This window comes from Daktulosphaira vitifoliae, unplaced genomic scaffold, assembly GCF_025091365.1.
Source record: "Daktulosphaira vitifoliae isolate Bord-2020 unplaced genomic scaffold, ASM2509136v1 Scaffold_1, whole genome shotgun sequence".
NCBI lineage: Eukaryota > Metazoa > Arthropoda > Insecta > Hemiptera > Phylloxeridae > Daktulosphaira > Daktulosphaira vitifoliae.
This window is the reverse complement of record NW_026099572.1, coordinates 17,806,529-17,828,531: the sequence shown is the minus strand read 5'-3', so window position 1 is coordinate 17,828,531 and position 22,003 is coordinate 17,806,529. Positions and strand designations below refer to the sequence as shown.

The window sequence follows — 22,003 nt, the reverse complement described above, 5'->3', positions numbered from 1 at the left end:
TCAAGTTAAATTATTATTTTGTCATCTTTATTTGAATAAATAAGATAAAGTATGATTAGGTGAGATAATACAAATCATAAAAATAAGGCTTGCAAAAGTGTAAATCCATCGAGATTATTTTCTACTTACTCTCTAGTTTATTTTGTAGAAATGATAACTGACTAGCAGCTAACTTCATTTCTCTACTCCATACTGCTCTACACTTCTCTATTTTATCTAGTAGCTACTGTACTACTTCTACCTTAACCTTTTAACTTTATATAGTTAATAGTCCTCATATGTGTTTTTTTATAATCTTGAATGTCGTATTGCCTTTTGAGATTATTTTATTACTGTCACTGTATTATTTCTTACACAGTAATCATTACTTAGATAACTATTACACAAAAACATATATGTTTAAATTGCAATGTAATTTTATGATATTAGTTTGGCACATAATATAATTTTTGTGACATTGTACCTTTCTATAATTAACATCTAAGAATTTTAAGAATTATTTAAAAGTGATTTGGGTGAATATTACAATGTCCCATAAGGTTAAGAATTTTATTTTTATAAATATTTATCATACTCTAATTAAAAAAATGACTGGTAGATTACAACTTTGGAATTAGTATTTTGTAAGTTTTTAACATTTTTATTTCTAGGTGGGAGGAAGAGTGCTGCATAGAAATGTCTAGTGATAAAAATAACAAAACTTATATCTCACCTTCAATCATATTTTAAGTTGTTAATAACATCTGAAATACTGGTCCAAAATTTTCTTTAATAATACCATTATCTAATTAATAATCTAATTCAATATGTATGTTTCAATCTATAAAATAAAGTTGATACTCTTACAAGACATATGTTATAAACATAATAATTACTTTATAATTGATAAATTAAGAAAAATAAGTAACTAAAAGAAACAGACAAAAAATTCTCAATAATTATCTTATTTTGCAATTATTGAATTGGTCAATGATAAACGAGTCACTCTGTATTCTTAGTAAAACACAATGTATGGTTTAAATAGCACCATATCTTAATTCCTAATTGATACAGTAAATTATTTTAGATAAGTTTTAAGTATGTTTATACATAAAAATCCAAATTAATATTACTAAAAAGATTATTTTTCAATATAAAATCTTTAAACTTGATTAAAAAATACAAAAAAAATATTATTATTGTTTTTAAATCTAATATTACTTTTTTATTATTTTTTATAGATATACTTTTAGTATAACTTATTTAAAAAAGTGAAATAATAAAATAAATATTTTGGTAAAAATTTAGAATAATGCAACTTAGTTAATCTTTTTACATGTCATTAGCATAGGTTCAAAATATAAATTTTTAAAAAGGCTATTTGTATTTTACACCATACAAAATTTTTGTTATATAATAATGATATAATTATATAAATTAGAGGTAGGAGTTTATTTACTATATTTTGATGGTTAAGCCACTCTGAATTCCTTCAATTTGTGTCTAGGATTAGAATATGAGTTTTAAATGAATGATATTACACCATGATTAAATTGATAATTGTCTTTTATTTTTTGGTAATTGATTGTTTTGTTATCGTACATTTGCTGTGGATTTTTTAAGTGACTAATTATTTAATATATTTTAATTAATAATCTTTTTTTGATGTCAAATAATTTTTTTTTTCGTATTGTTTGTGAAACAACAATAATATGTTGCTTAACTTATTATTTACCACTCACTAGTACATTTTGTGTGTTCAATCAAATGTTAACCTGTTTTTTTCTTAACCAATTAACCATGATTAGTGTGAATCACAATGCAATTAAGGTGAGTTTGTTTAACATGTATTTATTTCTAAATTAATTTTCACTTAAAATTAGTAGATAGCTTGAAGTGTTGTGTTATGTTATAACTATATTTTTGCAAACAATTATTAATGATTTAAATTTATTTTATTATTTATTATATTTGTCTTAAAATTAAATAAAAATACTAAATGGTTTTTATTATTAATATTAAATATAATAAATTACAAAACTATTTATATTTTTTTATTTTGAATCATTTAATTATGCTTCAATTAAATCTTTGTTACAGTGAGAAAAAAGTCTATGCAGTCGTTGAAGTAATTAGTGTATATATCATAAAAATTATTTTTTATTTTATTTGTTATACTAGAAAAAAACGCTAATTTTTTGAAACTCGAGAAATAATATTAATGTACTCATGATTAAATAGTTTTATAAAATTGTATAAATAAATATTCAAAATTTAATTACTTTAAATACTAGTCTTTTTATAACTTGTATTATTAATAATATTTCATTAGTAAATTGAGGAGTATGTATACTGTTAATCTCTAACCAAAAATATGTTGTGTTATCTTATTAAATTATTGTCATGTTAAATTTTTTATATTTAGTGTAAATTTATTGAATACTTCTTACTCATTTTAACATCACATTAAAAGCAGTAGATTAGTTATAAAACTTAAATAAGTTTAAAATGTGGTTATTATTCATATTAATGTGTGTAACTATTTTAAGCTTTATGTTAATTTATATTTAAGAATAAAAAATTAATTTTATGTTTAAAGTGTTAAATTAGAAATTATTGTTTTATGATATTATGTTATTAATCTAATAAACTTTTTGCTAAACTTCAATTTATGTTATTTATTTTGTTGTGTTATAAAATATATGCTTTTATGCAATTTAAGTTTTAAAAAACTTAGGAGTATTATTAATACTTGGTTTTTTCTTTTTCTTGACTTTTTTTTGCTTGTTATCTCTTTATTAGAACATAAATTTTATTGTTTTTATCTATTTCTATGAGCTTCTTTTTTAAGTTAATCATTAACTGATTTTGTTGACCTCTTTAGCAACAATCTGATAGCATAGTCCTTTGTGAATCGTGTGAGAAGAAGGTTTATCCATTAGAAAAAGTGGAAATTGAAGGCAGACCATTTCATCGTACATGCTTTAAATGTACCCAATGTCAATGTGTTTTACGGTAAATATAATGTTCTGTTAACTTTTAACATTTTAAAATGTTCAATTATTTTATATTATAATATTATTGGTTTTATCTTACAGCATGGATACTTTTACATGGAATAATAATCGACTCTATTGTCTACCCCATTTCAAACGATTGTTCATATCCAAAGGAAATTATGATGAAGGTTTTGGGGGCGATCAACATAAAAAAAAATGGGAAACAAACGGACTTGCCCAATCACCACAAATTATTCAAAGCCACCCAAATAATTAGATGTTGACAAATTATGTAAAAAATTTTTATATATTTATTTTGAACCATAAGTGTAATTGATGTTATCGTTGTAAAATGTGATCCTGAAATTTATTTTTCAAAAATTAACTATTTATATTTGCCTAAAGTCTTTGTGAAATCTCTGATAACTATTTATTTTTTAATTTTCTTATTGGTTAGTATTACCGAAGTTGATAATATATTTATACATATACACAAATTCTTATTTATTTATAAATATAAAAATTATATGTAATTTTTGTATTATTTTATTTATTAGTATCTTATTATTATGAGATAAATATTTGAAATAAAAGTGATAACATTTTTAATTTTTAATTTCAAATATCAATTGTATGTTTACCGCTTGATGATTATTTTGTATGCTAAAGAAATAACGAAAAAAATCATTCACAAATACCCTTTTTACTCTTTTCAATAGCGTTATTTCACAAAATAATCAGGGCCGCCTTTAAGGCAGGGCACACCGGGCCCGGGCCCAGGGCCTCCTGCAAAAGGGGGGCCTCTTTGTAGACAATCGTTAAGTTTTTTTAATATATTTTTTTTAAAAAGAATACTTGAACAAAATGAAATCAATTTATTTTAAACATAAAACTTTATATTAAACATAATACACACATATATATAGATATTCCTTCTAAAATTGATTATATACTCCGATTAAACAGTTTTGTACAACATTTTTTAGTCGAAAAGTCGTTAATCAAATCATTAAAATCTATTTCATTTAATAAATTAGATTCCATGCACATGATAGATAAATAGTTTAGACTGGACTGGGTCATCGAATTTCTTACATCGCTTTTTAAAAATTTCAAATAAGAGAATAAACGCTCGTCAGTACAATTACTTATCATCAAACTTAAATATATGCGTAAACAAATTTCAATATTAGGAAAAGTAGAACTAATACAATCTTTTTTAATTTTATCTAACAAATCAGGAATTAGTAATACCTCATCATCGTTATAAGTTTCGTTTAAATAATGTTTAAAATGTAAACATTCAGAAATTAAATTTTCCGCTGTGATATCTTTATCATAGATATTTGCCAAGTTTTCACAAGCGTCCTCGATTTGTTTGTTATTGATTTTTTGGAGCGTCGTAAAAAATGTGATATTTTCATTTAATTTATCGTAAACTTCTTGTCTTTTCTTCAAATCAGTACAAACAGAGTCACTAATAGGTAAAAAAATTTTGATTCTTAATTTATCATCGGAATTAAAAAGTTGTTCATTGGAAGGTCCATCAAAATAAGTTAGTCTGGTATTAATTTTTTTTATTCTCTGATTGCACGAATCTCCACTTAATACCGTAATATTTTTAGCTTTTACTAAAAAATTATTAAACTTATCTCTAGTATCATTCAAATACGAATTTAAAGATGTTAATAGGTGAGTAGCTACTTGTAAATTCATGTTTTTTTTTTGAAAAGTTACATTAACATCGTTTATACGACTCAAAAGATCGTTCCACACAATAGTTAAAAATATATTTTCAATATTTTTTAATTTTTAAACAATGACTGCGCTTCGTATTTCGTATCTTGAGCTGTGTTTTGATTTTGTGTTATTTTTTCGAGAACTGTACATATTTTATCATAACCGTTATGCAAGGCAGTTATGGCATCGCAACGAGCTGACCATCGAGTAGTCGAAAGACTTTTTAAGGTTTTGTTTTCCGGTCCTAAAGCTGACAAAAGTTGTTGCCATCTATTAGTCGATAATGAAAAAAATGTATACAATTTTTGAACTAAATAAAAATAAGCTACGACTTCCGGAACACACTCAGCTGCTTTAGTTCTGACTAAATTTAAAGAATGCCCCGCAAGGAATGTAAATAGCATATTTATTAATTTCTCTGATTCTCGCTTGCAAGCCTGAGTATTGTCCTGACATATTCGAGACATTATCATATGACTGTCCTCTGCAGTCTTGAATATCGACGTTATGTTCATGTAAAAAACTAATTACAACTTCACTTAAATATTCAGACTTGTGTTGCTCAATTGGGATAAATAATAAAAAGCGCTCGATGGGACCTTTATCAGTTGTATAGCGAACTACAAAAACTAACTGATCTGTGTGCGAAACATCGGGCGTAGAATCAACACAAATCGAGTAATATTTCGATTTTTTTAATTCTTTGATAATATAAAAAAATATTTGTTTCCCCATTAATTCAATAAATTCTTCGCAAATATTCGCAGATAAATATGATGTTATTCCGTGCTCTTTATTTCCGTAAGTCTTAATATGATCTTTTAAAAAACTATCGTATTTGCTTAAAAGTTCTAAAATTCCTAAGTAATTTCCATTTTGCGTTGACCTAAATATTTGATTACTGCCTCGAAAAGCTAGACCTCTAGAAGCAAGAAACTTAATAACATCAGTGATTCTACGAAGAACTTGTGTCCAGTAATTTTTTATTTATTAATTGAAGCGTCATTTGTGTATTTATCAAATTTAAGTTTTTTCTTCTTTTAGAGTACGTTATCAAAGATGCCTTATGAGATCGACTCTCTTCGTGGTCTACAATTCGCTCTGGATGCTTCCAGTCACGAAATCCAAAAAACGCGAATTGATTTCGTTCATTTGAAAATAAGTGGCAAATAAAACAATAAATATTACCGGTCGATGGAGAATAAGAAAGCCAGTCTCGTTCTACTGTTTCTCCGTTGTGCAAATTGCGATAAAAAAGAGATGAATGAAAAAATCTTATTTTCTGTTTCTCATTTTTGTCATAAATTCTAGCTAATTTTGTATATTCATCATTCTTAATATGAAAAAAAGATGGATCTTTTTGCAAGCAATAGTTTCGTAAATCTTCGTTGATATCTTTCCAGGATGCTAAGTCTGTTGAATATTTTGTAATTGTACTGAGATTTTCAGACTCATCTATTGGTATGAAACAAAAAATTTTTAATAATAAATAAATTAATAATAAACATTTTAATAAAAATTTTAATTTAAATAATAATATTATATATAATAGTCGAAAAGATGAAATAAATAATTTAAAAAATAAATACATATTGAGTAAGTTCAAAATTTTTTAACAAAAAGCTTTTTTTTATCCATTTTAATCAATGTTTAGTGTACGATCCTTACGATCCTCACTGCACGCGTGAAAATAAAAGAGAGAAGTCCGTGACACCTTTTTTCTTATTTATCTTTCTGTTGTGAAAATTTAATACGTTGAATGCACATAACAGTCAATTTGAACATGCGAGAGTCTGGACATGATTTGTTGTTCGGACCTCTTTTTATTACACTTACACGCTTGCATACCGCATGCATGTCAATTCATGCTTCACTCGAGCAATAAAACCCCGGTCGAATCGTCCTGATTCCATACCCTTATACGAGTACATTTTTTTTCTTCAATTTTTGTAAATAAAATAGATTTTTTATATTATCACTTAAAAATCTCATGTAAATAATAATTTAGTAAAAACAAAATGTACCTGTACACTTATGATTTAAAATCTCCGAATTCTCGGGCAAAGGAAGCAATGTTTTATCATTGGATTCCGAATGTTCTGTCTCGTCAATTGGCCCAAGCTCATTAGATAAGCTTGCAGCAATATCTATGAAGAAATTCCGGCAATAATTATATCAATATATTTAAAAAAACTTTCCACTTATCAGTTTTACCTGCTTCTTGAACACTTTGAACATTAATAAAATTAGTTATCTTCGGCAACTTTGAAATTTGAATTTTACCTTCTTTAGTTTTCTTCTTTTTGCTGCCCCGCTAGAGTGAGTTCGATGCATTTTAATATTTAAAATCAACAAACACAAACACGAATCATTAAACTAAAAAAAATATCTCGTAGCTTTAGCGGCGCGTAGCTTACAACACGTTGTTGCCGTAGAACATGTTTAAACATGTTTACCAGCAGTCCGCATTGTTATTGGAAAAACCGATAGTCCCTGCGCGTACGTGTCAAAATAAAATTCTTGGCGCCAAGCTAATTGCGCGTAAATCTAAAAATATACTTACTTATAGTATGTAGATACACAAATACGCGTATATATATATTTTTATATACAAATATATGTCTTGTATTTATTAAAAAATACTTACCGTTTATTATAGTGAGTGGTGGAAAAATTCTAGATATACAAAAAAGCGGCAATTCAGCTAAAACTTATTTTAAAGAAAAATCATAACGATCAATGTTACTGGTTTTTAAACAATTTCAAGATTTTTCATCTTGAATGGGCCTCCAATCTAAGTAGGCCCAGGGCCTCTAAGTAATGAAAGACGGCCCTGAAAATAATTATTTTTTAAGGATATTTAGAGTTGCGCGGTATCCTTTTCGTTTTTATATTGATTATATAAATTAATTGTAGTATTAATTATTTATAATTAATCGATTATTTTTTATTCTTAGAAAACGCGGTTGAATGATCGATTGAATAGAATTATCGATTGTATTCATAATGTAATATTACATAACTACAATGACTAATTTCTGAAGTAAATTCCATTTCATAAAAAAAAAAATATAACTCTTAAAAACAATAATTGTTTATAAATATTTACAATTATTGTAAGTTATAAATAAAATTCGAAACTATTTGTATCTATAAAACATGTGAATTTCACTATGTTAAAAACAAAACATCTATAACCAATAGTATCGATATAGTCAACTATCGAACTATCGATTAAACCGGTTTTTATTTTCGATTAATTGGAAAAACTTCCAAAGTTCCAAGCAGATCCATGTTAATAATTTAAAAGAATAAAATATATTAAAAATTAACTAATTTTACTATCAGTGGTTAATATTATGCGTTAGATATTGTTGACGATGTTGTCACGAAATATATCTCTTTCAGAGCATCCTTACAAAAATCATAATTACAGTCGGGTTTACATGATAATAGTCAAGTCCGGATTAAGTGGGATCAAACGCCCTGGGGTCCATGAGCTTAACATATTTTACCAGTTTGTTATGGTTAGTGATACACAGTTTTTTTAGTTTTTTTTGCTCACCACTTGTATTGTAGCGATATTTTCCATTGTCAAAGTTGTTGCGATAGTTCTTGTTGTTACAGTCGATGGTAGTTAAACAACTATGAATGAAGGCAAACACACTATTGTAGTAAGTTGACGAGAAATCTACAAAATTATTTTTAGTCATGGTAGTAATTTTCAAACTATCATACGTATTTAATATTGTGGTAACAGCACTTGTGATAGTTTTTTTGCAAGCTTATTATTCTCGAAAATCACTATCAAGATAACACTGTTGTGACACTATCGCGTGGACTCTACTTAAATAAATACATATAAAATGTGTTAAACAACGCTTTTCTAAAATTTGGTGGGACACATCTAATAAAATGGACTATAATAGTCAGTTGCAGGTGATGTTATAAGGCAATTGAAATCGCGTTGCGGTGCCATAAAATTTAGCAACGCATCTGGTCATCGAACACTTAGATGTAAAGCCGGATTCCCACGACTGGTGTACTTGCCAAGTATACCAATAGTTGTATACTTGCCAAATCATCCAATTATTAACAAGTGGAGCATTCCCATGATTGGTATACTTGACAAGTATACCAGTACTTGTACACTTGTACAAGTAATAAATAAAAGCCATGTATACTATTTCTACGACTGGATCAAATGCCAAATAATTGTATTGGGGGTAGGACCTGAAAAATATTAAGTCATGTATCATTTGATTTTTTAGCACTGCAGTGTTTGGACGTTTCAGTGAGTGATTTAAAATACATTTTTTAGTATTGCTAGTTCTGATACTTTTTAGATTATTTTTTTTTTAGTTAAAATAGTTCTTTAACTTTAACTATAATTTTTAGTTTTTATTTATCTAATTAACCTTAAGTTAATTAAAATGGCTAGTGATAAAGATAAAATGGCTATTTATGCTTCATACATAACTATGTGTGTAGAGTACTTAAAGTACAAACAATTAATTGAAAAAAAAAAATACAAAAAAGGTTTTACTAAACTTCACTAAACAATTGAACAGCCACCACTTCAAAATAGAGTTTTGATAGCGAAATGCATTCAATTTATATCATTAATACACTTATCTACTTTTTTTTAGTAATTTGGCATTTCCAATAAAGACTTTTATTTATTTACTACCTATATTCATTTTTCGCTTGCATTCTTATTATGATTACTTACTGATATAAACGTCAAGAGTTATCAGTTTACTTAATTTCTATGAGCCGTGTTGGTTGCAAAAACAAAAAATTGGGCGATTTATTCATTTTTATTTAATTATAGCCATCGAAGTTTGAAATAAAACTATTTTTACACACATACGAGTATTTCTAATATAACTTTATAAAATAGAAAATGCTATTACTATAAAATATTTTTCAGTACTAAACTGTATTAATCTTGTTTTCGGTATCCAAGAACAATAGCAATTAAAGCAAATTTAAGGAGGTTATTTTCCCTAAAAATTAAAGAAAAAAAATATGACAGAGTAAACCAATAGTGTTTCAGCTACGCACCGTATATAATTTTTTACTTGCAAAAATGAAACAGAATTTTACAAATAGAAACATTTTAGTAAAATATTAAACTATCCAATAATATTTATTTTATACTTAATATTCATAAATTAATAAGTTATATAATTAATCGATTATGTAATCAACCTTAACTATTAAATTATATTTACAATTATACTATAAAATAGTTTTACTTATCTATTAAATTAAATCAACTAATTAGGCCAACCACCGCTATACTGTACAAATATAGGTGGGTGGGGAAGAAAAAATTGTGTTACCGATAGCCACCCTAAAATCAAATATTGGACAAGTATTTGACAAGTACACAAGTGTGCACTAGTGAACTACAAGTATAAACATGTCAAGCCATTAATTCCTTTGACTTGTGTTACATTTACTGACAATCTGCGGGAAACTGACAACTGACCAATAATTGTACAAGTATAGTGTTCCGACGGCTTGACAAGTATACACAAGTGACAAATATTTGGCAAGTACACCAGTCGTGGGAATCCGGCTTAAAGCGTGTGTGGCCACTATTTTTTGTTATTGTAAAATTCATCTCATAAATTCCTGGTAGTATTTTTAATATTGTTGTTAACGACTATATACTACTACTAATATTGTTGTTAACTATATACTTTGACATGACGAGATTATTAATGGTCACAACTCATAAATTCCGGGTACTAAATTAGTATTTATTTTTTTGTAGTGGTCGTTTTTACGTTGCATAAAGTGTCAATGCATTGAGAAAATTTGATGCATTTGTACAAGAACCATTTGAAAGGGGAATCCCTGTCAAATATTAGTTGTATACCATTTATCATTATTCAGGAGAAATACAATTTTGGTTGATCAAAAACGGTGTATTATTATTATAATAATAATAAGTATTATAGCAAACATAAGTTATGACGACATTATTGACAAGTTTTCTAGGTTTTCTAACTAGTGCATTTCAATATAAGTTGTCACTTATTTTTTAAAAGTACTATTACTAAATAAAAGAAAGATTGTTTTTTGTTTATTATGTATAGATATTAATCGTTAACTATTTTTTTTGTTGTTGATTAATTATTGATTCAATGAGTAACAAGGAAAATTATTTTTTAGGGTGTCTAAAAGTTGGTAAATCAGAGTTTGGTTACACACAGCCGTTTTTACGTAGCTACATTTTTATTAATTATCAATTTTTGGGTTACCATTATAATATAACAGTATAATATCATAGACGCAAATAGTGTTTTGAACTGGGGTTTTTTTTAATTGCAAAGAAAAAAATATATTTTTCTTTCTGTATTTCGTTGAAATACTTTTTTATGATGAAATTGACAATTCTGTATGCGGTTATCGCAAGTTACTGCCATCGACGAGAGATTGTCATGAGTCGTGGTAGCTCTTGAAGAGACGCCACAATTGCGAACGAACGGATCGCATTGAACGGGTCAAAATAGTGAACGAAATGATTCATATCGCCAAACCGTAGTGATCCGGATCTCCCAAATACCTAATTTTTTCCCGTATAATTCACGCTGAACCGATTCGATCGCTTACCAAATATCAATGATAACATGATAACACATTCATATGTCATTTGTTTATACGATACATCCCTAATCCGAATCGCGAATCATACATGCGATTGGCGAATCGAGAACCGCAAAAGAACCAAAACTATACTGAATGTTCGATTCAATTGACTCAAAATATCTTTTAGATCGCGAACGGGTCTTTGAACCGGATCTTCTAGTTGACCTGATTCGAATGAATCGGATCACTTAGATGAACTATAATTCCCATCTTTAGTGGCGACTCCCGCCATTATCAGCATCTAGTCATCATCTTCAGTGTCACCGTTTTTATGTCGCGTGATTATTTTATTGTATTTTGTCAAACATTGTTGGTATTCGTCGTCAGTTTGGATTATGCAATCGTCTCTACCTGTATGCCTTTTTAAATGTGATTCAAAAATTAACCGTCTTCCCTTTGGCGTTAGTTTAAATTTTCTTCGTGTCGTTTTTTATTCAGTAGCGTTAAATATTATAAACGATTACCTTGGAGACCATAACCTCCAAAATATCAATAAAAGTAATCGTTAATTTATACAGATTCTTTGTATTTTTTAATCATCTCATAATTGATACCAATCGTGATAAAACGAAATAATCCATAGTTAAATACTAATTTTTTATATTTTAGATTAAAATTTTTGAAATAAATTAGTGATATAAAATGTCATTTCAGTGGTGTTAATAAAAATAAGATTATAGAGGGGTTGAAAATTTTGGTAGAAAACAGTAGTAAACATTTTTCTTTTTTACCTCTTCCCTTGAAATGAATAGTGGTTGGATTAAGATAGAGTTTTTAGAAGAGAAAATAAAGATGGTTCATAAAATAATTTGAAACTATATTCCTAATAAAAACAAATTGTTGCGTCACTTCTATGGCAATTTTTTTGCACATATATAGTACATTTTTGAGATTATATAAAGGTTTCGAGGGGTATTAATTAGTGATGGGTATTTATGAATATTTTAAACTATCGAATAACTATTCGAATTGTTTCTATGTCACCGAATAGTTTATTTTTAGCATAAACTATCAAATATTTAAAACATTATCGAATAGTTTTTCATGTAAAGTGACAGTTTATGAAAACATTTTTTTTCGTTTGCTTTGTTTTATGGTTTATAAATGCCTACTAATTATAATTAAAATTATAATTTATGTGCTTAAAGTACTCAAGTTCTTAGAATGATAATTTTAAATGTTATTAGTTTCATTATAAATTGTTTTGTTAGAACATTATGACTTAATGCTTGAAAATCGATGTAATCGAGACTTGTATAAACTGTCATAATCACCATACGATACATTTAATAATTCCATTTTTGATATGAATCATTATAAAAAAATGAATGAAAATTTTTTCATTAAAATTATATGACTATATTTGAAATAATTCTATTATTTTCATTCGACTGCGATCATTAATAATTCTAATATATAAATTAGACTGATGGTCAAACTCATTTTACCCAAAAATTAACTAACACCAATTTCACTCTGACTTCCACATTTAGTACTTGTTAAAATAAAAAGACAAGTTTGTTTTATTAGAATCTAAAATTATTATAATTATATAATTTAATATGAATTAAACATTTTTTTTTAAATATAGCACTTTAAATATATAAAAAAAATTGGAATTAAAGTCTTGGGTTTTTGTTTAAGTCATTCTTCAAACACCAATAAAAAAAAATGTAAAAATTCATTTTTGTAAATTGTTAAGTACATAATTTATTTAACTTGTAGCTTTTTACTGTGAGTCAGGAAAAGGTAAATTATAATAAATTCTATGTGATGTATAATGAATTTTATGATTAAAAATTATTAAATATAAAAAACATAGTATAAAAGTAATAAAATGCGTGCATCGTTTTTATGTTAAAAATAATTATTGAATGTTTTAGTATTTTTAGATTTTATATTATTTTTAAAAACAGTAAAATATTATAGAACAGAACCTTTTAGCCATTTAATTGCTAGCAAATAAAATAGTTTAAAATGATAGTTCAATATACAGTGCAACGATGTGTTTAATTATTAAGAGAATTTTTTATTATAATAAAAAGAGGATAAATATTTTTTAAACCACGTGCTTGTTATATAAAATGTTTGTTTATAATATTTTGACTCATAAACTAAAAATATTATTTTTGATCGCATAAATGAATACAAAAAATAATGTATTAACACAAAACATGACATTAGGTTACAATGAATTTTTGTAGCAAAACATAGTAGAACGCATTTCTTTCTAAATAAAAATTTCATAAAATTATTTTTAAACATTTAAAATTTATTAAAAATGAATTTAAATATTATTTTGATAATCAACATACTCGTATTAATTATTTTCTGTGAAAAGTGCAAAAGTGTTATTTTAAATAACGATATACCGAATAATCTCCAAACATTAGTAAGTACTCTATCGAAAGTGGAACATATGTATACAATGTATATTGCAAATCCTGTAAAAGATGCCCAATCAATTAACAAGTTAGAAAAAGATTCTAATTTAGTCTTTTCATTAAATTGGCACCTCAGAACTCTTAGATGTACATACATTTTCAATGTTTTACAGCATATGAGATTAACAAGATATTTATTCTCGATTAATATAAATAATGATAAGCGGATTTTATTAATCAATAAGTACAAGAACATTATAAGAGAAATGATAGCAATGGCATATGCTGTAGGAGTCAGAGAACTCAATGGATTATGGTTGCCATTTATTTATATGGATAAATTAGCTAATATGTCATCAATGGATCCTTCATTAACATCAAATGTAAATATGGAGAATGGCAAAAAAAAACTCCATTGGTTATTGATTCATACAGCTATTCAAAATCGTTTAGAAAAGTTGACCGGTAAAAAATATTGTAGAGATAATAATTTATACTCATTTAATACCAAAAACTATAATATTGAAGAGTGCACTAATGAGATTAATCAAGATGTATGTCTGAAAAAAGTCGAAGAAGAAATTTCCATTAACTTTTGCTTAATACAAAACACAATGAAAAGGAATACAGAAAATGGAATTTTGCCGAAAAACTTAGAATGGTTTACTCCCGAGCGTTTATATTTAAATGACATTGCAAAGTCAAAATCGTTCATGAAAGATATAATAGAAACATTCCATGTAGGAATTGACTGGAGTGCATTTTTAGAAATGTTTACTAAACAGCTAGAAAAAAGTAAAAAATTTGAGTCATTAATAGATGGTTCCAGACATATAAGCGATTACCAAACAATGTTTTTAAATATGATAAAATTAATTGTTATACGTATGACTCGTAAATATTTGGTGCACCAATTTAAAGAGAGACTATCTCTAGTAAATATACTTCAAAATAATAATAATCGAAAAGCTAATCAAACAAGGTACACAGATAATATTATAGAAATTTTAGAAAAATTTATCATATTTTTCAATTTTCAAAAAAACGAGGAATTAAATTTGGTTCACGAGTCGCTTGTCCAGTTTACAAAAGAAAGCTTGTTAAAGAGGTCATGGATAAAAACATTTTCATCCATAAGAAACATTGAGAAAAAATTAATTGAACATCATTTTCGAAATAATTTGCTAGTAGTAAGTAAATTATCTTTAGATAAAGAAGACTCTGCAACTTTAATTCAAGTAGAAGGATTAGCAAAAAAACATGGTATGGATTTAAGTCCTTTGCAAGAAAGAATCTCAGTGAATTTTAATTTAAGGAAAATGAATATATTTTATTACTTATTAAATAAAAAATGTGAATTGGAAAATATTAACTATGGAATTATTACTTCATTTCGTTTATCTCAGGAGTATTATATCTTATTTTGGTAGCTTACATATTTTTATGTTAAATAAATTTGATGAATTCTAACATATGTAAATCTATATTTTATTTGTTAAATTTATGTATAGTACGTAAATCAGCTTTCAGGGATCTATTTTATTTATATAGTGACTTAATACTTTCGTTTTATGTAATTTGTTGTAATAGTTTTTTTGAAAATATATTTTTAAGTATAAAAATTTATATTGCATAAAAATGTTCATTTAAATTTATTATGATAATTCAATATCTGATGTAATATACTTAATTTTATAGCGGTATAATACAATACATTTTATAATATATTAAGTACATTTAATAAATATTTGATAGATAAGTTTTGTTGAAGACAAATAAAATTTAATGTTAATATAATGCTTAATTATTCTGTTGATTTCCTAAATAAAGTATTAAAAAATAACTGAAAATCAATAGTATTTCACTTTTAAAATTATTATTAATTGGAACACTTATTGGAACTAGAGTCCAATTTGTTTTTTCGCAATGAGTTATTTTTTATTGTAATAATTTTTATTAATTTAAATATTAGTTAAAAAATTAATTTTAATTTATTTAAAGTTCTCATTAAAGTGTTTAACATTATGATCAGCGTTAAAAATTGGTATAGCAAATTAAAATAGGCTGAGCCTATTGTCATTTTGTTGACCCAGAGCCAAGATTCATAAAAAACACTAGTTAAAAAAAAAAAAAATATGTTTAAGTGCAAGTAAAAAATTTAAAACGTGTATAATGTCTCATAAGAACATTGTAAATTTTTGGTGTATAGCACGTTTAAAACAACAATTTTGCTCAGGATGATAATGAAAATTTAGTTTTTTTGAAACTTGATACAATGTTTCATTGATCACGAGTTAAAAACCATTTTTTTGTTTATTGATTTTATTTTGTAGCAATTTTATGAAAATATGACAAAAAATTTTCTGGTTGACAAATGCCAGAATTCCTAACTCTTTAGAAAAAATTTGAATTTATCATTTTGAGTAGTGGTTAAATAATAAATATTTTAATTGTAAAATTTTCTATTAAAACTGAAAAAATGGCATTTTGAACATTTTGTTTGGAACATAGATTTTAAAACTAAAAAAAAAAATAAGTCCAAGTCTAGGAAATATATATATATATATACAGGGTGGCCCACCACTCACTGACAACTTAAATAACTTTTGATCCAGTTAATATTTTTAGTTGATTTTTTTTTTAAATAATAGTTATACGTTAGGTCTATAGCTATATCTCAATAATTAATTTTTTTACATTTCATTAAAAATATTATTTATTTTTAAATTTTAAATAAAATGTAAAAAAAAAATCTAAGATAGCTATTTTGTAGAGTAGAATTTAAGAAAAATTTTAGTAAAAATATATCTTTTTAATATTGAGTAGTAAATATTCTGTAGCGTTTTGAAGTTTGTTAAAATTTGAATTTTCATGTATTATTTTACGGTATTAAACATTGAAATAAATACTGAGAAAAGGACAGAAGAAAACGCTATCTTTTCAATATACTTTTGAATGAGAGTGATAAGTAATAATTGCCTTATCTAATTTCTTATCATGGTATTAATGCCAAGTTTGTAATGTATACACATTATCATCATATGTATACACAGTAATAATGAAAAGATAGCGTTTTCTTCTAAAAATATAAACTGGATCAAAAGTTATTTAAGTTGTCAGTGAGTGGTGGGCCACCCTGAATATATTTAGTAATTAATTCAATCATATAGTGGTAAAAAAAAATAAAATAAAACTCAGCACAAGGGATCGCGGCACAATGGTGACGTGGCATATTTAGATCAAGTATAATGATATCTGACAGTGATTAAAATCACTATCAAAAAAAACGCTTCGATGCAAATCTTTATTCCAAAAGCTACATTTTCTGCTATTTCCTTATTGATATCCGGATTATGATAAAGTATGTTGAATGAAAGAGGGATATAAGTATTATTTCTCATAAGAAAATTGTATTGATCCACACACTTTTCAATAAGTTATAGCATTATAATGTTAAAAATATAAAATATAAAATCGAAAATTTTCACACAAAAATAGCATTCGGTAACTATTTTTAACACAAAGACAAAATTAAGTCCAAAATTTGTTTTTCCATGATAAAGTATATTACATAAGCTTTAATTTAAGATATATATATATATATATATAAGTGTCAGACTCTCTGGGACACTTTCAAAAGTTAACTTGAAAAAGTTGTCATTTTGAATCCCCCCGTGAGCTGGTAAGGGTCAAATGTTCACAAAAATATATCAAATGATAGGTAAATACCTAAGGTATCTATAAAAAAATATATATATTGTTTTGGTTATTTTTAGATTATGTTATAGCAGTTTTAAGTAATAAAAATTGAAAAAATGTCAAAAATTAGCGATTTTTAAATTTGTATTTTTTTTAGAGATTTCCCTCATTTTACGGAAAATGAGGAAATTTTTTTCAATTTTTGAGAGTAATGTCTTCGACTAGATACGATTTGTGATCTTTTAACGTATTGTTGAATGAAATCAGTTCGGTGAGACCTGAGAAAAACTGGTAACACAAAAAAACACATCATAGTAAAACCAAAACCTACTCAGCTTCTCATCGAAGCTAATAATAAATAACATTAAAAAATAATATAAAAACTCAGCTGAATTGATAAAGTTTTAGATAGTGATGAGTGGACTGGTAATGATGAGTAATGGTGTCAAACATCTGAGTGTCACGAGTCAGAATGTAGATCCAGGTACCTAATGGCAGATGAAAACAAACGGCGGAAAAGCGACTACGGCAATGAAGTTAGTTAGTGATGGTCAGGGCCCAATTACTGGTGGCGTGCAAGGACACGATAACTTTGAGCACAAGAGCACAATAAACAAATAATAAGAATAACGGTGTACAATAACCGAACAATTTACCATCCAAGCGAAGGCGCTTGCTACAGAAAATATAACACATAATACAAAAAAACTAACTAACTTACGACAATGAATGACATTTCATACAATTCTTACGGATGACAATTGATACGGTGGTCAATTGCTGAACACTAGGGTTTTATCAACATCTATTGTGTCCACTGCACCACAATGATATTCATTGCTTAATCACGTTTTTATGCTGATTTTAAAATTAAATTGGTTTGCAATTAAATTAATTTGCATCGACTATTTTTTTGAGGTTATGACTAATTTATAAAAATGAGTATTTACATTGAAAAATTAATTTTTAAAATGCAAAAAATAATCCGTGCAAAATTTTTATTCAAAATATCATGTTTAACTTATTTTTTTGGTTCTTTAAAATTTATTTGTATGAAAATTTATAATTTAATAATGTTGAACTTTTAACCTTTTTATTAGTTTAACTAGTAGTTTGAAACTGATATCATTAAATAGAAAATTTTAAGAAATATTAAAAACTTGATTTTGTTTTGTTTGATAAATGGTCAGGTACTTATATAATTACTATTAACAATAAAATTATGAGAAAAGTCTAAAATTTCGTTAGAATCATTTATTATATATTTTGTAATTATATCGTAATAAATAATTTCGATAGAAATCATTTTCATGTAACTCTTAATGTTTAATAGATGCTATAATTGAAATATTCACAACTATGTTATGTAGGCCACCTAAAATTTTAACAAGTGATATAACTATTATTTAAAGTTTCTGACATAAATGATGATTATACAAATAATATTATTGCATATATATATTCTATATATATTCGTTGACGTAATAAAATTGTTTTGAAATTTAGAGAAATAAATATGAATAAACATTTGTGTAAAGACATCATACATGCCATTATGTTTTTTCAATAATTTATCAATTGTTTTCAAATGTAATTTTACTCATTGTGACATCAAATTCAAAAGATGTTTATTTTTCATAGACACTGTATATGATAGAACTTTTAATTTTTTAAGTTGCTTTATGTAAACATATATATAACTTTATATTTACAATTAAGATTTAACTAATTTACAAAATATTAAATAAAAAATAATATCAAATTTCAAACATAAATTTGCAATTGTAGAGCACTGTGCAATAACCAGAGTTATACTTAAAAACTGTTTAAAAGACGAAAACAATTAAAAAGTTTTAGTGCTACAAAATATTAGTACTCAACTATACAATAGGCATATCTATCTATACAATATACACTCTACTAATCGACATATATGTTTATTGTTCACCCAAAATTGTCATCGAAAAATAAAATATACTTATTTATTACTAATAATATAATACATATAAAAATATAATTTATTTTATTGTTAAGAACAAATGACGGTACAAATTTTCAATAACAATATTACTTTGTCCATTCTAAGTTTTTCATTATTCTAAAGCAATTTTTTTTCATAAAAGCTGGTAAAATATGTTTTTTAACATTATAATACACAATTTATTGTTTATATTTTTTAAAGCTAATCTGTTTAATTTGACTCGTGTTATGATTGCCCAATAATATGTACAAATAAAGCCGTGAGTACATCAAAACAATTTACAAACTATAGTAATATTTTAAGCAATTGTAGGATTTATAACTTGAACTGTAGTTGTGATAAATTTCATATTGGAAATATGATTCTAATATTTTTGAACTAGGTTAAATAGCATATTCGGAAATCAAGTTAAAAAAAGCCAATTCTAATTCCATCTTTGCCAAACACGTTATGGGGAATAATCATTATACTACACCCAGAGAAAAACCTCGATCTATATAATAAATTCATTGTTCAATTTGATAAATATATCATTACTATTGAATCAATGATATATTTATCAATATGATATTTTTTTTTCTTGTCTTGAACAATAATTATTTATAAGAATAGTTATTNCTTGTCTTAAACAATAATTATTTATAAGAATAGTTATTTTGTTCGTATTAATAAAACATTATTATAAACCCTTGATAAAATTTCTCTTTCAATTTTGATTGAGGTTTTTCTTTGGGTGTAGTTATAAATTAAATAAAGACTTATAAATTTCGAATTCACCAAAAAAAAATTTTTGTTACTTAGGTTTTAAAGGAAATACATAAAATTAATAAAGTTTACATAATAATATTGATAATATCTTAAGTATCCTAACACGCATTTAAAATAATATTTTTTTCGTGTTTAATAGGTAATAAATAATAATTGAACATCAAACATTTATCATATTTTTTTTATATTTAGTAAATAGATTATTGTATACATTATAATTTATTATCTTATGCAATTTTTTCTGTGTATTTATCACGTTTTGTTATTTATTTATGTTTATTTTTTGATTGATTAATTCAATGTTTAATTATTTTATTTTAATTGATTAAATATTACCGTGTTAACATTTGTTAAAACTGGTCATATAATAGGGTGTGGTAAGGTGCAGTGAACACAATAGATGTTGATAAAACCCTAGTGTTCAGCCACGCCTGCTGCTGTAGTTAACCGATGGGCAAAATCATCAGGTCCCAAGTGTAGAAGGAAACGGGAAACCACTGCACTTATCCCTTCCCTAGTAATATCAGTTGAACTTTGGGTATCAGGTATCCAGCACCCGAAAACGGGTAGGAATTAAAAGAAGAAGAGGTCATATAATAAAATATTCATATTTTTTATAATACTCACGTCATTTTTATTCTAGTTAATATATATTTAAAAATTTTTATCCCATTTTAAAACTATTATGACATTTTGTTAGAATATATTTGAGGCAAAAAAATTTTTGTTAGTATTTTCGAGAAAATACAATGAAAAATCTAAATAAATGAAAGTTTAAAAAGACCACCCAATAATGTAAAAAAATTGTTTAAGTGTACCTTTAAAAATAATTCGGTAGGTTTACATTAAAATCTATATCAAAATAAAGCTCTTAATATATAATATAATATTATAACTTTGTCCCGATGGTATTTTTCCTGTGAAAAATATGCTTCCAAAGTAAAAAATGTATAATTTTTTCAATATTATTTTTTTTTAGTTGAGCCGATAATTTAACAAGTATTTAATATTTTAGTGAAATTTTATAAACATAGATATTAAAAACCCAGCACAGGAGGGTAGGAGCACAGTGGTAAAGTAGCATAGTTGGATCAAGTATAATGATATCCGACAGAAATTCAGAAATTTTTTTTTCCATAATAAAGTTAATTACATTAGCTTTAATTTAAGATATATATAAAAGTGTCACACTTTCCGGAACACTTTCAAAAGTTAAGTTGAAAAAGTTAATTTTTTATAAAATAACTGCTATTTTTAAACCCTTCCTGTGGGCAGCTGAAGTGTCAAACGTTCACAAAAATATAGCAAATAATAGGTAAATACCTAATGTATCTATAAAAAAAATTATGTTGATTTGGTCATATTTAAAAAATTATGACAGTTTTAAGTGAAAAACATTGAAAAAATTTCGAAAATTAGCGATTTTTAAATTTGTAATTTTTTTGGAGGTTTCCCTCATTTACGGGTAACGAGGAAAATTTTTTCAATTTTTGAGGGTAATGTCTTCGACTAGATACGATTTGTGATCTTTTGACGTATCGTTGAAAGATATCGGTTCGATGAGAGCTGAGAAAAAGTTGTAACAGACACAAACATAAAAACACATCATAGTAATACCAATGCCTTCTCAGTTTCGTATCGAACCAAAAAATTAAAAATATACATATTTCTGTAAAAAATTCTATATGGTCTATTACTATAAAAAAAAAAAAAAAAATCTAAAACTGAAAAGAATCTTTATAGCATCCTGTATTTAGTAAACTTTTTTTATTAGTGCACTAATATATCAA

General features: G+C 25.7%; 2 protein-coding genes across 22 annotated transcripts in view; one reads left to right on the top strand and one right to left on the bottom strand.

Moving 5' to 3' along the window:
* The window catches only part of LOC126896709 (LIM domain and actin-binding protein 1), a 32,926-nt gene extending 29,415 nt beyond the window's left edge, over window positions 1–3,511 (top strand). For 18 of the 21 annotated variants that reach the window (XM_050669685.1, XM_050669684.1, XM_050669704.1 and 15 more), the window contains 2 exons: window positions 2,864–2,994; window positions 3,078–3,511. In XM_050669685.1, the coding sequence (XP_050525642.1) occupies window positions 2,864–2,994; window positions 3,078–3,255 (309 nt within the window). In that variant the 3' untranslated portion in view covers window positions 3,256–3,511. Of the gene's footprint in view, window positions 1–650; window positions 2,120–2,863; window positions 2,995–3,077 lie in introns of those variants that run through there. The other 3 variants (XR_007701907.1, XM_050669698.1, XM_050669697.1) reach the window with 2 other exon arrangements.
* Window positions 3,512–5,673: 2,162 nt separating this feature from the next.
* On the bottom strand, window positions 5,674–7,168 carry LOC126906051 (zinc finger MYM-type protein 5-like). Its single transcript, XM_050686327.1, has 4 exons — window positions 7,136–7,168; window positions 6,933–7,032; window positions 6,743–6,865; window positions 5,674–6,173 (listed from the first exon to the last, which is right to left on the bottom strand). Exons 1-4 carry the CDS (start codon window positions 7,166–7,168, stop codon window positions 5,674–5,676), a joined length of 756 nt encoding a protein of 251 aa, XP_050542284.1.
* Between the last annotated feature and the right edge of the window lie 14,835 nt (window positions 7,169–22,003).

What these genes read in the sequence shown, in the direction of transcription:
- LOC126906051 (XM_050686327.1), bottom strand. Translation starts at nt 7,168, where the DNA reads ATGTTTAAACATGTTCTACGGCAACAACGTGTT. An exon ending in TCAAAGTGTTCAAGAAGCAG is followed by an intron (nt 6,866 to 6,932) that starts GTAAAACTGATA and finishes ATTTCTTCATAG; the next exon opens with ATATTGCTGCAAGCTTATCT. An exon ending in TTTAAATCATAAGTGTACAG is followed by an intron (nt 6,174 to 6,742) that starts GTACATTTTGTT and finishes TCATACCAATAG; the next exon opens with ATGAGTCTGAAAATCTCAGT.